The 16,717-nt window shown below is 45.8% G+C and overlaps 1 protein-coding gene across 1 annotated transcript in view; it reads left to right on the plus strand.

Annotated features, from left to right (window-relative positions):
- Positions 1–7,417: 7,417 nt before the first annotated feature.
- The window catches only part of FAT4 (FAT atypical cadherin 4), a 123,532-nt gene continuing 114,232 nt past the window's right edge, over positions 7,418–16,717 (plus strand). The window contains exon 1 of the mRNA XM_040064009.2: positions 7,418–12,709. Within this exon, the coding sequence (XP_039919943.1) occupies positions 7,418–12,709 (5,292 nt within the window). The remainder of the gene's footprint in view (positions 12,710–16,717) is intronic.

Below are 16,717 nucleotides of genomic sequence, written 5' to 3' on the forward strand. Positions count from 1 at the left end.
TGGAGGGACTTTGCTCTCTGTTCAGGGGAGGGTTCAATTCTTGCTGTATTTGAACCAGGTTGCTCCAGCCCTCTAACCACCTCCATGATGAACATTTTGAATAAATTTCAAGAGAAAGTTCTTATTTGGCCCAGCTCTGGGTTAGCCTGTCATTTTGGTATTTTCAAGTTTTTTTGCTCAGGACTTAGCCTCCCCTGAATGGGGCATTGCAGTTGCTACTCCAGCCACAAGTAATCATTCCTCATTTATTGTCACCTGATGTGAGTCGCAGCTTTCACTGACAATTCCCATTCAGCACTTAGCGTGCTCTATTTCACCTTAGCGTAATGAAAGTACTTTTCAGGATGACATTAAGTAGTGATATAAAGTGACTGTGACTTACCCTTAGGGTCCCTTCATAATGTGTTGGAATTTTAACATCACTGGCAATTTTTAGAAAAATAAAGTTCTACCTTAGTTCCTTAATCAGTGAAAGACTAAATGTTTCATTAACATAAAACATGATGTATTTCCCCTGCTGCACAGCCTAAAGGCTCCAAGGTTTTTCCTTGGCATATCAAAAAGCCTTCCTAATAAATCACCATATGCTACTAAAAGTAAAGCCATAATAAACTTGTTCTGAGTTACTCTGAGACTGATTTAAAAATGAGATCTTTGTATTTTATCAAGCATGAAACATAATAATTAACTTTAAAGTTTTGTAGTATAAGGCCTACTTACATCTCACACTACTCAGTACAGAGCCTGTGTGCTGTTTGCCCTTAAATGCTTCGTAATTTTTCTCAATATTTTTAAAAAAACTTGAGTGAGGTTATTGGGCTTTTTTTTTTTCCTCTATAGAGAGTACACATTTCTGAATATTATGCAGATACTCTCTCTTATTTAAATTCTTTCTGAATACACTTTCCCCTAGCTTTTCTTGCTTTATCCTCTAACCTATCCACGCTGAAGTAAGCTGCCATTGCAACCAAGTTCATACCAAAATGTTATTATTCTGAGCACCAAGTGATACAGACATTCATGGCCTTACTTCTTCAAAAACTGCATTTGTGATGTTATAGGCACTTTATTTCTCTTCCTTGAGCAACTGGCACCATGACAAGATAGTCAGTAAAGCCCCACTTAGCATCAGGGTGACTACCAGTAAAGCTGTTGGGCTCCAGTAAACAGATTTAACTTCCAGATTTGTAGATTTGCTGAGCTGTTTTACTGGATAAGAGGTGGTATTTCTGATTTAGAGACTTTAAGAGATTTAGGTTTTAGAGATTTTAGGTTGCTTTGCTTAATGAAGACCGAGTGCCCAGCAGCTTCACAGTAACTGTGTATAGTTGCATGATGATGTGTTTCAAATTTTCTGGATTCCAGACAAATAGGTTATTTTCCCAGCATCTCGCTGTCAATAACTGCATCTCATTACTAAACTCCATCAGGAGTATGGAATACAGATGCTTGAAGGAGTAATAAGGTGCATTCCTTCAAACAGAAAACAAAGACTAAGCCAGAAAAGAAAATGTTTAAACGGATTATGAAAAAAAAAAAAAAAAAAAGAAAAAGGCCCAAATTGTTTGAGTTTCTGAGACATAGCAAAATTAGCATTTTTAACTAGTTAGTAACTATAGGTTCATGGTCCAGGCAAAAGAGTCAGCCTAGTTCCTCTCCCCAGCTGAACTCTACCATCTTGTGGGCTCCCAGGAAATTACAGTTTCAGTCTTAAAATCACCTTAATAAGTATGTCCACCTAAAATAGCTGACAGTACTGCTTTTTGCTTGTTTGTTTTTGTGGGGTTTTTGTTTGTTTGTTTTGGGTTTTTTATGACTAAGTAGGATATTATGGACAAAATACTATTAAAGCACCTTTTTTTTTTTTTTTTTTTTTTTTTTTTTTTTTTTTTTTTTTTAATTTACTCTTTCAATTTGCAGCTTTCCAAGCCATAACAATGTGTATGCATTCCACACATTTCGGTATTTCCCAGTTGCATTACAAACTGCCAATTTGATCTGTGGAAGTTTTACTGTGACAATAGAAAAGAGAATTATACAAGCCCTCTAGTTGCAATTTAGGCTTTTGCATCTTGTGACAACGCTATCTTCAGATCATTTTATTTATTTATATATTTAAGATATAATAAATACATATAGATTATATTAATATTAAGGTATCATAAATATAAATAAATATATATTTAATTATATATTCCTATCCTAAATATATTTGTATACTTATGAGCACTTAAAACAAAAGTGAACTAAAAATAAGCACTTGCTTTGAGATTCTCTTTCTTTCATTTAAGCCATTTAAGTTATCCTTAAGTGCCAGAGATCAGTACAGTTTTGGCTTTGAACTGCAGGATTTCCATTTTTTATGTGGTAGGAATTTTTTACTGTAACTTTTTGCTTTTTTCTTCTGTTCAGAAGTGATGGGATTCATCTGTTCATTTGATGGAAATGTGCCTTTGAGTGGAGTAATGCTGAATTTAGCACTTGAACTGTAGAAGATATTTTTCAAAACCTTTAAAAATGTAGCAGCTGCTGACTTCAGCAGGGTTTTGCCAGCAGCCAGGCCATGAGCTATGAAAAAAACCCCTAAACCTTAATTAAAAATAAAAAAAAAGAAAAAAGAAAAGGCCACAATATACAGTTTAGAGCACTGTGGGGTGCTCTAGCTGTTAAAGGAAAAAGAAAACACGGTGTTGCAGAGCAGGTGTTGAAAAATTGAACTACCGAGTTCAGACCAGTACATTTCTCGGCTATAAAACATGGCTGGAAAAACACTTTAATGTTCTTTTTCCAAGTGGAGCGAATCTATTAAGTGATAAATATCCAAAGGCCAATTCAGCTCTCATTAGTGTGACTGGGAAGGCAATGGAGAATTGAGTCGGGCTCTGAAGGGCTGATGCTGCTGTCTCTGTCTGGGAGGATGTGATTCTCAGTGACACATTATGACTACCCCAGTCTGAATTGTTCAGTGTCAAAGCAAGTGAAACTTGAATGACATGTCATGTTCAGTCCTCATAACAACAGCAGGACTCATGGTGTATTATCTATTAATAATGAAAAGCTAGGGTTCAATACCTATTGATTTAAATCAACGTTATTCTGCCTCCATGACTGCTAAACTGCATCCTGAGAAAAATTCTATAGTAATATTTTATTCCTGGAGCATCAAAGGAGAAAGTGGTGGAGCCGAGGTGTTTTCCACTCTATCTGTCCCTAACTGAAAAATAAAAAGTGGTGTTAAAAATTCAAATGCAATTAGTAAAAGGAACCAACAGAGAAAAAGTCCAGTAAGAGAAACAAAGAAAAATAGATTTACTCATTCATCAAACACATGCTGCACCCTCTTAAGAAAGAAATTTCTCACATCAATGAAGACTTCAATGAAGTTGGGGTCTGTAGATAATCACAGAATGATTTCGGTTGGAAAAGACCTTTAAGATCATTGACTAAACTGTAATGATGCAAGTGTGGGCAGGATTCCAGCTGCCTTCAAGGAATCATGAGAATGCCCAGTGCCAAGTCTTGCATCACTCAGGAGTACAGTGCATCAAACAGAGTTTTTGTACTCTTACCTTCGGCTCATCAAAAATAAAACACAGAAACCTACCTGCCAGATCTGCTGAATTCATAACCAGTTCCTGTTCTGGTTGCAGAATAAAATTCTCTCCCTGTTGTGATATCCAATTGCAACCCTGAGACCTCCAAGGGCTGTGTGAGGTAATATGTATGCATTCAATTTTCGTAAGATTTACCCAAGGAAAAAAAATTGCTTAGAAGTTTTTTCTTCCCTATTATGCTTTTCACTTCATTCATCGTCCCTCTGCTTCTCTACTGTCTGTGCCTTCCAGCACAACATTTCAGCAGCATCATGGCCCACTTTAGGCAAAAACAGTATTGGAAGCACATTAAAAGTGACAGCCATATGTGCTGATCTGTTGACAATGGACACTGAGGTCGTTATTAAGACTTTGCAGTGGAGTGTGAGCTGGACAGTGTTGGGATTAGATTGCTTCTTCCATATCTGGAGGTGAAAGCCTGATGAAGTGATGGAAGGTGTTATCAACAGAGCTGGAGGCAAGACAAAAAGTGCAAAAATGACCTATTCTTCACTTTATTTCCATTCCTGCAAGTTATGAGTAGTGGAGTGTTTCTTAGCACAGTCTTAACTCTGTCTAAATGTATTTGTGTTAATCTAAAAGGGGACAAAACTCAACCCATACTTATGCGAGGAACCACCACCAGAGTAATTCCACTGACATGTGCAGACTTTATAATAAAGGTACTGCTTAATCTTTATCAAAGCTGCTTCAATTTCAATGGGCTTTTCCTTAGCCATTAAAATAAGTACAATTTTTAAAAAGGTACAATTGGTTTTAAAACACCTTCTACATCTGGCTACATTTGAAAGAGCTCACAATAAAAAAAAATAAATAAAAAAAAAATTCAATGAGAAAATTATGTTTTAAATTTACCTGTAATTATTTTCGTAACTGAAAATTGTCTGTAATGGTTTGCATAACTTTTTATTAACATTTGGATTTAAAAAAGCAACTTTCTTAATCCTATGAAATTGAATTTTGAATTATTGAAACACTTCAGGAATTTAAAGGGTGTTTTTTTTTTTCTTTCGTGAATGACTCTTCTAGAAAAACATTTTTACATCTACGGGTACAAAAGGCTTAAGCAAATTTTGTTATTGAAGAAAGTCTGAGACATTTACATTTATAATATCAGATCATTGATATAATTTCAAATATAAAATTACATGGCCTGTAAACCAGCAAATAGATTTTGTTTGGTTCATTCTCATGTGTTCCAAAACTTTGCAATGTATCCTTTTCTGTTAATATAATGCAACGGGCACATACGATAATTCTGGGACCTAATATTGGCAGACATTACTTATGAGGTCCTAGAGTAACAAAAAAAAGGTGCTTTAAAACCTGTTGTCTCCTGTTTTCTGGATATTCTTTCTTGCCCAGAATTTTAGCCATTTTGCTTACCTCTGATGTACAGTATTTAAAAGGCCAATGTTTCGCTTTCATATATTTGAATTTCCATACTTTCTCAGCAGCATTTCTCATTTTGACATTTGAGAGAAGAACTCAGAGGGAAACACAAACTATGGGCACAGAAAATCTTGAACACTGTCAGAACAAGATTGTGCTTGTTCCACATAAGAAAGAGTTGGCTAGTAAGTAATTCTGACCTATTAATTAGGGAAAGAACCAAAGTCCCTTTTAGGGGCAGAATGTTTCTCCGTGCTGTGTTTTGGGCTTGGAGGTCAAATTTACCTGGCAGGTGTGAAAAATCCCATGTAGTGAGGAAAAATCCCTAGTGATGAAGATGTTGTGAATGCTCGAAGACCTGTTCTAGTGAAGGCTGACGTTAACTTATGTTGGTAATTCTCCCCCCTCCAGCCCATATAATCCTATTTCTTCGTGAATAGCGTATCACTGTTGGGTTTTGCTGGGTTATCTAAAATACTTCTATTTTTGTAATAGAAGTAAAGAAAGCACCTTCCGAGAACACCCGGCGAATTCCTGGCTGCAGGCAAAGGTCGATGCACGCCTGTAGGTGGAGTTAAATGTCAAAGAACTGGTGCGGAGCGCGGCGGCGCTGCGGATCCAGGCGGGCGACGTCGCTGCGGATCCGTTCTCGGTTGTCCTATTGATTTATCGCCCAGCTCCTCGCAAGAGAGGAGGAGGTGTTTGCACCAAAAATAGTTGGTAGATAACTTATCTTCTACTGCACTAGTGCAGCTAGGAGAAGCAGAGCCCTTCGAGACATAAAAGCCCTTCTCCAGGTCGGTAGCAGACGCTGAAAAATGAAAAAAAACTAAACACAGGCTGAGGGCAGCGGTGTGCCAGAGGAGAGATTACCTGCGATCACAGCACTGCCATGCAGGGAGAGATGCTGGGCACCAGGCTCCCAACCTCAGCGTCCCTCGCACCTCGCTGCTGTGCCCACGGGGTCGGGGCTGGTCGCGGGTGTGAGGATCCATTCCTAGAGGAAACAGGGATTTGCAGGAATTACTGGCGCGGGGTATCTCTTTGTACTAGATGACAATATGGAACGGGAACCACCCCTTCTTCCTTACTGCTTCCAGTCAAGATTGCTGCTAATGTTTGTTTGATCTCCATTTCTTTAATCATATCCAGGGTACTGGCGGGGAAGAAATTGCCTTTGACGTCTCATCCTTTTACGCTCTACTACTTTTTTTCCCACTTCTTTTCTCACTTTTCTGACTTTTCCATGCTGGAAAATACACTACCGGGTTCATTAACTCCCTCACAGGGATAAATAAACTCTGTAACTTGCTCATCTGTTACGCGGCTATGCTGGATTTGCCTTGTCACTTTAATTGCTAGATTTACATTATCACTTCAATTGCTAGATTTACCTTGTCGCTTCAATTGCAATCTATAGATTTCTGTTTACGACCCCTGGTTGTATTCAAAGATGAACTCATACAAAATTAAAACTTTGCTCCTCGTGCCACCGAAGGGAACAGGAGCTCCCTCGGGGTTTTTTTTTGGGATGGAGGAAGGAGGGGGCTTTTCGCTGGACCGAGGACGCTGTTCCCTTGGGATACTCCGGCAGCCCGGCGATGCTCCCCGGTGCCGAGAGGCGCGCCGGGCGGTGACGGCAGAGGGCGCTGCCGGCCCGCGGGAGGCGCGGCCAGAGCCGCATCTTCCCGGGATAACGGGTCCCGCAAGTTTCCTCCAGAACTGCCCCCGAAGTAAGCGGCACCAGCCGCAGCCCCGTCCTCCGGTGCGCGAGGCAGCCCGACCCGATCCGCTCAGCCCGCCAGGCTCCCGACTCGCTCCCCGCTCCAGGCGGGAGCGTCCCTGGGGCCCCGCTCCCGGCGCGGCAGGGGGGGTTTCCGCTCGCTGCCCGCTCGTCCCGGTCCCGCCGGGGCGGCCCCTCAGGTGCGGGGGGCGGGCCGGGGGCGGGGCGGCGCGGCTCGACGGCCAATGGGCGGCCGTGGGGGGAGCCGGCCCGGGCGTCAAGAGGGCCGGGATCCATGAGCGCCGGGCAAAGTTGGGTCCGGGCGGCCGCGGATCACGGACCGGCTCGGCCGCCGTGCGCCCGGGCATGCCGGCGGGGCGGCGGGCACGGCGCAGGAGCAGCGGGCCGCGGGGGCCCCGGCGGTAGCGGCGGCGGCGACTGCTGCTGAGCGGCGATGCGGCGCGGCGCCCCCGGCCGCCCCCCAGCCCCGCAGCGGCGGCGGGAGGAGCGGCGGCGGCAGAGGCAGAACCGGAGTGTCCCGTGAGCGCGGCGCGCCGCCGGTCCGCTCCCGTCCGCGTCCGGAGCGCAGCTTCCGCGGGTGCCGAGAGAGGCGGCGAGCAGGCCAGCGGTAGCGGGGCGAGCGGCGGCGCCGGGCCGCCCCCTCGGGGCGCAGCGCCCCCGGGTCGCCATGGGCCGCCCCCCCGCCGCCCGCGGGCCGCCGCTGCTGCTGTCGCTGCTGCTGCCGCTGCTGCCGCCTCTGGGGAGCGCCGCCGCCGCGGAGCCGCGCCAGGTGTTCCGGGTGCTGGAGGAGCAGCCGCCCGGCACTTGGGTGGGCACCATCGCTACCCGGCCCGGCTTCACTTACCGCCTGAGCGAGCACCACGAACTCTTCGCCATCAACGCCACCTCGGGCGCCCTGCACACCCGCGCCACCATCGACCGCGAGGGCCTGGCCAGCGACGTGGTGGACCTGGTGGTGCTCTCCAGCCAGCCCACCTACCCCAGCGAGGTGCGCGTCCTGGTGCTCGACCTCAACGACAACGCGCCCGTCTTCCCCGACCCCTCCATCGTGGTGACTTTCAAGGAGGACACGGGCAGCGGGCGCCAGCTTATCCTGGACACTGCCACTGACGCCGACAGTGGCACCAATGGTGTAGACCACGGCTCCTATCGGATTGTGGCTGGCAACGAGGAGGGCCGCTTCCGCCTCAACATCACCCTCAACCCCAGCGGTGAGGGAGCTTTCTTGCACCTGGTTTCCCGTGGAGGGCTGGACCGGGAGGCCACCCCCACCTACCAGCTGTTGGTGCAGGTGGAGGACAAAGGCGAGCCCCGTCGGCGAGGATACCTTCAGGTCAATGTCACCGTCCAGGATATCAATGATAACCCACCCATCTTCAGCCAGACACTTTACCAGGCACGAGTGCCTGAGGATGCACCTGTGGGGGCCAGCGTTCTCCAGGTCACTGCGGCTGATGCTGACGAGGGCACCAATGCTGACATCCGCTACCGCCTGGAAGGAGGTGATGGTGGCGGCAGCGGTGCTGGGGATGGGGCTGGCAGCCTCCCCTTTGAGGTGGATCCTGAGAGCGGGGTGATCCGCATCCGTGAGCGCTTGGACTACGAGATGCGGCAGCAGTACTCGCTGACGGTCCAGGCCTTGGACCACGGGGTGCCAGCGCTGAGCGGCCGGGCTGAGGCCCTCATCCGCCTGCTCGATGTCAACGACAATGAGCCCCGGGTGAAGTTTCGCTACTTCCCAGCCACCTCCCGCTTTGCCTCCGTGGATGAGAATGCAGCCCCCGGCACAGTGGTGGCCCTGCTGACGGTGAGCGATGCCGACTCTCCCGCGGCCAATGGGAACATCTCCGTGTCCATCTTGGCGGGAAACGAGCAGCGGCACTTTGAGGTGCACAGCAGTAAGGTACCCAACCTCAGCCTTATCAAGGTAGCGGCCGCACTGGACCGGGAGCGCATCCCAGCTTATAACCTTACCGTAGCAGTGGCGGATAACTACGGGGCCCCACCACCACCTCCAGGCTCCCCCACTTCCGTCTTTTCCCCCGACGGAGCGGTGGCAGCTCCCGTGAGCCGCTCCTCGGTTGCCAGCCTGGTGATCTTTGTGAACGACATCAATGACCACACGCCTGTCTTTGGGCAGTTGGTGTACAGGGTGAACATCAGTGAGGACGTGCCCCTGGGCAGTTACGTGCGGGGCCTCAGTGCCACGGACCGTGACTCGGGCCTCAACGCCAACCTCAAGTACAGCATCGTCTCAGGCAACGAGCTGGGCTGGTTCCGTATCAGCGAGCACAGCGGGCTGGTCACCACGGCTGTCCCTGAGGGTGGCACTGCTGGGCATGCTGCAGGCACATCCAGCTCCAGCAGGCTGGACCGGGAGATGGCTTCTCAGGTGGTGCTCAACATCAGTGCCCGTGACCAGGGGGTGCAGCCCAAATACTCCTATGCACAGCTGGTGGTGACCATCCTGGATGTCAATGACAACAAGCCTTGCTTTAGTCAACCTGAGGGTTACCGGGTGTCCCTGGCTGAAAACTCCCCATCAGGAACTGAGCTGCTTGTCCTAAGTGCCACTGATGGGGACCTGGGGGACAATGGGACTGTCCGCTTTTCCCTGCAGGAAGCCGAGTCAACCCTGGCAGCAGTTGGCCCCTCCTCTGTGACCCCTCGCCAGATGTTTCGCTTGGACCCAATTTCAGGCAAGCTCAGCACCATCTCGCAGCTGGACCGGGAGGAGCAGTCTCACTTCTCCTTGCAGGTCTTGGCCACTGATTTGGGCTCTCCTCCCCTGTCTTCGATAGCCCGAGTTAACGTGACCATCCTGGATGTGAATGACAATAGCCCAGTGTTTTACCCTGTTCAGTATTTTGCCCATATCCAAGAGAACGAGCCAGCTGGAACGTATGTGACCGCTGTGTCTGCCACGGACCCCGATCTGGGACCCAATGGGACAGTCAAGTACAGCATCTCAGCTGGAGATACCTCCAGGTTTCACGTCCATGGGCAGACGGGGGTCATCACAACAAAAATAGCCCTCGACAGGGAGGAGAAAACGACTTACCAGTTGCAGATCGTGGCCACTGATGGTGGCCATCTTCAGTCGCAGAACCACGCCATTGTCACCATCACTGTCTTGGACACGCAGGACAACCCCCCTGTTTTCAGCCAGGGCGCGTACAGTTTTGTTGTCTTTGAAAACGTTGCCTTGGGTTACCATGTAGGTACTGTTTTTGCTTCCACCATGGACCTCAACACCAACATCAGTTACCTCATTACAACAGGTGACCAGAGGGGCGTGTTTGCCATCAACAGGGTCACAGGGCAGATCACCACAGCTAGTATTATTGACAGGGAGGAGCAAGCATTTTACCAACTGAAGGTGGTTGCTAGAGGTGGGGCGATAACTGGTGATGCTGTGGTCAATATAACTGTCAAAGATTTAAATGACAATTCCCCACACTTCATTCACATGGTGGAAAGTGTAAATGTTGTTGAGAACTGGAAAGCTGGGCATACCATATTCCAGGCCAAAGCTCTCGATCCTGATGAAGGTGTTAATGGCATGGTCCTTTACAGCCTTAAGCAAAACCCAAAGGGCTTGTTCTCAATCAATGAACAAACTGGTGCTATAAGCTTAACAGGGCCGCTTGACATAAATGCTGGGTCTTATCAGGTTGAAATCTTGGCCTCGGATATGGGGGTGCCTCAGCTGTCCTCCAACTTTATCCTGACTGTCTCTGTCCATGATGTAAATGATAACCCACCTGTGTTTGACCAGATTTCCTATGAAATTACCATTTTGGAGTCAGAGCCTGTGAATTCCAGGTTCTTTAAGGTACAGGCTTCTGACAAAGACTCAGGAGTGAATGGTGAAATAGCTTACAGTATAATTGAAGGAAATGCTGGGGATGCCTTTGGCATATTCCCAGATGGTCAGCTGTATATAAAAAGTGAACTGGACCGTGAACTTCAGGAAAGATATGTTTTACTGGTTGTTGCCTCTGATAGAGCAGTAGAGCCACTCAATGCTACTGTGAATGTTACTGTGATTCTGGAGGATGTAAATGATAATAGGCCCCTGTTTAACAGCACGAACTATGTGTTTTATTTTGAAGAGGAACAGAGGGGTGGGTCTTATGTGGGTAAAATAAATGCTGTGGATAAAGACTTTGGGCCAAATGGGGAGGTCAGGTATTCATTTGAGCATATGCAGCCAGATTTTGAACTGAACACAGTAACTGGGGAAATCAGAAGCACTCATCAGTTTGACAGAGAAGCTCTTATGAGACAGAGGGGGGCTGCAGTATTTAGTCTCACAGTAATAGCAACAGATCAGGGGTTGCCAAAGCCTCTGAAGGATCAGGCAACTGTACAGATCTACATGAAAGACATCAATGATAATGCCCCCAAATTTTTGAAAGATCTTTACCAAGCTACTATATCAGAATTGGCCGCAAATCTGACACAGGTGCTGAGAGTTTCTGCATCAGATGTTGATGAAGGGGTTAATGGGTTGATTCATTACTCTGTAATCAAGGGAAATGAAGAAAATCAGTTTGCAATAGACAGCAGCACAGGCCAAGTGACTTTAGTAGGCAGACTAGATCATGAAACTACTGCATCATATTCCCTTGTCATCCAAGCAGTAGACTCTGGAAGTGTTTCCCTAAGTTCAACTTGTGTGTTGAGCATTGATGTCTTGGATGAAAATGACAACAGCCCTTCCTTCCCTAAATCAACCTTGCTAGTGGATGTCTTGGAAAATATGAGGGTTGGTGAACTTGTGTCATCTGTCACTGCCACTGATTCTGATTCAGGTGACAACGCTGATCTCCACTATAGCATTACGGGGACAAACAATCACGGGACCTTTAGCATCAGTCCCAACACCGGGAGTATTTTTCTTGCCAAGAAACTGGACTTTGAGACACAATCTCTATATAAGCTAAATATAACAGCAAAAGACCAAGGAAGGCCCCCGCGGTCCTCTACAATGTCAGTGGTCATACACGTTAGGGATTTCAATGATAACCCTCCTCATTTTCCTCCGGGAGACATCTTTAAATCAATTGTTGAGAATGTTCCTGTGGGTAGCTCTGTCATTTCCGTGACTGCTCACGATCCAGATGCGGATATTAACGGGCAGCTAACGTATGCAATCATCCAGCAGATGCCAAGGGGGAATCACTTCCGTATAGATGAGGTGAGAGGGACAATATTTACTAATGCTGAAATTGATCGGGAGTTTGCCAATCTCTTTGAGTTAACAGTCAAAGCCACTGATCAGGCTGTTCCTGTGGAATCCAGGCGATTTGCTCTCAAGAATGTGACCATTCTGGTGACAGATCAAAATGACAATGTCCCTGTGTTTGTATCGCAAAACGCCCTTGCAGCCGACCCCTCGGTTGTGATCGGTTCCATCCTAACCACAATTATCGCTGCGGATCCTGACGAGGGTGCCAATGGGGAGGTGGAGTATGAGATAGTCAATGGAGATACCGAAACCTTCATTGTGGATCGCTACAGCGGAGATTTAAGAGTAGCCTCAGCGTTGGTGCCTTCTCAGCTCATCTACAATCTCATTGTTTCTGCCACCGACCTGGGCCCTGAAAGGAGAAAATCCACCACTGAGATGACTATAATTCTGCAAGGGGTTGACGGGCCTGTTTTCACTCAGCCGAAATACATCACCATCCTGAAGGAGGGTGAGCCCATCGGGACAAACGTGATATCCCTGGAAGCGGCGAGCCCGCGGGGCTCTGAGGTCCAGGTGGAATATTACATCGTGTCCGTTCGCTGTGATGACAAGAGCCTCGGGCGCCTCTTCACCATCGGGCGCCACACCGGGGTCATCCAGACTGCTGCCATTCTGGACAGGGAGCAAGGAGCACGACTCTACCTGGTGGATGTTTATGCCATTGAAAAGTCATCTGTTTTGCCCCGCACGCAACGAGCAGAGGTAAAAGTTTATTCAGTAATTATTTCTTTGTCTTTTTATTCCTGTGTAATTCCAGGATTATGATTGATTTTTCACTGAAGTTGTGGTGTCAGTGTTGGACATGAGAATTGGTTCTCACCAGCTCATGTCATGTCTCCAGTGATGAAAGTTCTTGCCATCTCTGCCTGGCTAAGAGTCCCTGGAATGACAGGTCTCCTCACACACCTCCAATTTAGGTTACTTTTTTTACCTAAGTCACTGATGAGTATGAAAATGGTTTTGTTTCTGTTCTTCAATGTGACAGGTGGTAAAAGTGTAACAGTTGGAAACTTCCCTTATCACAAAGCCATTTACCTTGACTGAAGGGTCTTTAAAGGTTTTCTGCCTGACAAGCTTGAAAAGCAAAGGGGGGAAACCAGGTTTGGAATGTCACCTGTGAGGTACAAGCGTTTCATTTGCTCCATTTTCAGTCACAGAGCTGATCATTCACAGCGTTCCTGCTGTCTTCTGCAGTAATACTGAGAATCCAGGTGTGAAAAGGAGTCCGGTGTTTGCTTTGAGTTGCAGCATCTCCTGGAGCTGCCTTCTGCACTTCACCATGAGCCTTTGACTTGCCATTCCTGGAAATTTGGGGCTGGCACTGCTGAGTGAGTCAGCCAGCAGAGGATGGTGGCGATGTGTAGTGGTTGAACCATTTCTCTCTGGCTGAACATACTCCCTCAGTACTGCACGGCTCTGCAGATCCCCCAGCCATACTTCCTCCTGGGAATTAAGTTTTAGTTTTGATACTACGGTGGTTTGCAGGTTGGCAGGGAGGGTTTGTTTGATTTTTAGCAAAAGTGGTATTTCCAATCCTTACTTGACAGCTGTGGATTTTTTCTCATCATAGCTGCTTTTGTTGTTTCTTCTGCAGGTTAAGTATGATCTGTGTAGGTTTGTAACCTTGCTCTCCTATACTGGCAGTGACAGATTCTCTCTGAAGTGATTGTCAGGAATTTGAACACTGTTCCATCTCAGAGATGTGATCCTGACCTGGTGTGTGTGCAATGTGCTGCTGATGGTCATGTTTTGACTAACAGCAGTGTATTGGAAAATGGCCTGTTTTAGTTGTGCTGCTGTTTTTATGAGAATGTTCCTGTTGTGCAGGTCTTTGTACCCCTGCTAGTAATTTGTAAAAGACACCCCTTTATAATTTTTTCCTTACTATTATGTCATATTTTGTCTTCATGGACGTTTGTTTTGAGGGTCAGGCCTTTGTCATTGGGCATTTGGATAATGACCCTTCAATGAGTTTGAGCAAAGAGTTTCTTGACTGGGGAAGGACTCATAGGAAACACAACCCTATGGCTGCAATAGGCTTACCTGTTGTAAAAGCATTTAACATGAGTATTTGCTGAGCAGGGAGAACAACCATTGAAACTTCAAACAGTTTTTACATTGTTGAATGCAAACCACTTCTGAAATCACAAAAAGAACATTGAGAGGCATAATTGGGAGTTAGACTGTCCTATTACTGGCTGGATCTTTATAGCCTCTAAAATGTGTCTTCTCCCAAATGTAATTAGCTTACTGTGCTTCTTTATAAATGTATCATCAATTATAATCAGCTTTAAACTTTCAAAAACATAACCATATGCAGCCTTCCTCTTAACTGATGGGATTTCTCTGGAAGGCTTTTGCTGTCTAACACAAGAACTACTACAGTGACATTCTGTGTGCAAGCTGACTGCCAGTGAATGATGAATAAGCAGCACAGCTTTTTTTCCACACATTTATGTATTTTTTTCTATTTGATTTTGTTTGTTTGTTTGGATTTTTTTTTTTTTGGTGTTTTGTTTTGTTTTTTGTGTGTGTGGAGGGGGGAAAAATGTGACTGTGTATCTTCTTTCTTCCTTCTCTTGTGAAGAGTATGTTGGGTTTTGTGTTATAGTTAAAGAAAAGGGAGGAATATAATAGGATATTCTTAACAATGTCTACATGATTATTCTTCATTGCCTGCTATGATCTCTACGCTGATGCCAGAAATCATCTTAATTGCACTGTGGCTGGCATGTGAGTGAACCAGTGAGCATGGGGAGCTGCCCAGCTCTAAGCATGCTGTCTGAGATTGGCAAGGAGAGCAGCGGGAGTAAGGAAGCTAATAGATCTTTTGTCTAATACAGACTCCAGCAATGGGTTTGGGTGACAGATACCTGGTGTGAAATAGTGATATTTACAGTTTCGAAACAGTGACCCGGCTTTGTCTTGCCAGCAGGCAGTATAAAAGAAGAGCAGGCTTGCATGAAACCACTTGCTCCAGAAGTGAATTGATCCTTGTCCTTGGGAAGTGGTGTGATTTTTTTTTTTCCCTAAATTCTGTCACTAATTAATTTTACTTATCTTTTAAAATAGTATCAAATATATAGAAAATAAGAAATAGTATCAAATATATCCACCTAGTGCCCTAACCGAAGAAGAAAGTACCTTTTCAATATTTCTCCTCCGTCCCTCGGGTTTGCCCTATGGGATCAGATTGAAGACTCACTGACTGCACAGCTCCCAGGGCTGTATGTAGGTGCTTTGTGGACAGAGTGTCCAAGGGCAGAACTTTGCAATGTCAGGACTGTGGGAAATCCTTGCTGAACCCTAAGCAGCTGACATGCCTTGAAAATGAAGGGTTCTGTTATTTTCAGTAAAGTAAAAAGAGTTTAGGGAGCAGATAGGCTTGCTTACAATTTGTGGCTGATTTTATTAGCAGTAGTTTTTACCTTGTGTATGTTTCTGTGTTTGTTATTACTATATGGAGAGAAAAGTGGTGGTGGTGGGGTGTGGATCAGGGAAGTGCAAGTAGTGAGGTAAAACTTTCTTCAAATACCAGATATCTGAGATTTGGAAAGAAAATGGAAGTGCTTGCTCCAGTATATTTTACAGCTAGATGGTGTAATTTTGGATGGTAGTTGGTGAATTTAAAAGCTTGCTTTTTAATTTTATTTTGGATTTTTATCCTATTATAATCTACAGGGATAAACCAGATGATTTGACGTTGTGTGAATGTGTTTTGTGATCAGTATTAGCTTTTCCCCCTGTTGTATTAATCATTGGGTTAACACAATCATCACCACTGATCTCATGTAAAAAACAATAATGTAGGTGTCCTGAAGGGGTCCCTTAAGTTTGCCATACTATAACTTTTTAATTGTTTCTGCTAGGAAAAAAACCCCTCAGCAATTGCTAAACTCCTTTCTCTTGTCTTTCCAACATAAGTTCTCTTTTAACCTTTTGGGTAGGGCTGAGGGTTTCACCACCATGATTTTATATTTAATATAGAATGACTAATGCCTACTGGCATCACTTGCACACCACATGACTCCCCTCAGCCCTGCCTCCCCGAAAAACCACTGTGTGCTGCGGGATATTTCGGGCAGCCGCGTCTTGCACCCTGGTTTGTGTCTGGCAGCAATAGCAGGAACCCAGGGACAGTACCTCATCTTCTGTGCTGTGTTACCAGGGATTAAGAGGAATTAGACAGGATCTCCAGTTTGCATGTTTAACCCTTTAGTGGGTGGCTTCCTTGAAGGGAGCTGTGGGCTTGCTAGGAACCAACAGTCCCTATATCATTTATGGTGATGTATATATCATCTATGCCAACTGAGAGTGGGTAACACCTTGGGAGGTGAACCCCTCGTTCAGTTCTACATCCTTCATATGCTTTAGTTAGGTTCATAGTTCCCAAGGAAGGGAGGAGAAAGGGTGTAAATGAGGAAGGTATATAAATTTCAAATGAAAGGTTTATTGACTTAAAAATGGAAATACTTGGAGAGGCAGATCAGTGGTCCTGTCAGTGCTTTTTAACCTGGGAATGTTAAAGCCCTCTTAAAAGAGGGATTGTCTTCATCTATGGACAAGGAGGAATGAGACACTAGGTTTTCTTTTGCCCTTGTGCATTTGTGGCTTCACCTTATAAGTACTTCATGATTGACACTATTGGTAATCTTGGACTTCGGAGCTGAGGAATGTTTGTTCTTTATTCAGGCAAGATGTGGGGATTTC

This window comes from Hirundo rustica, chromosome 5 (genome assembly GCF_015227805.2).
Source record: "Hirundo rustica isolate bHirRus1 chromosome 5, bHirRus1.pri.v3, whole genome shotgun sequence".
In the NCBI taxonomy this organism is placed as follows: domain Eukaryota; kingdom Metazoa; phylum Chordata; class Aves; order Passeriformes; family Hirundinidae; genus Hirundo; species Hirundo rustica.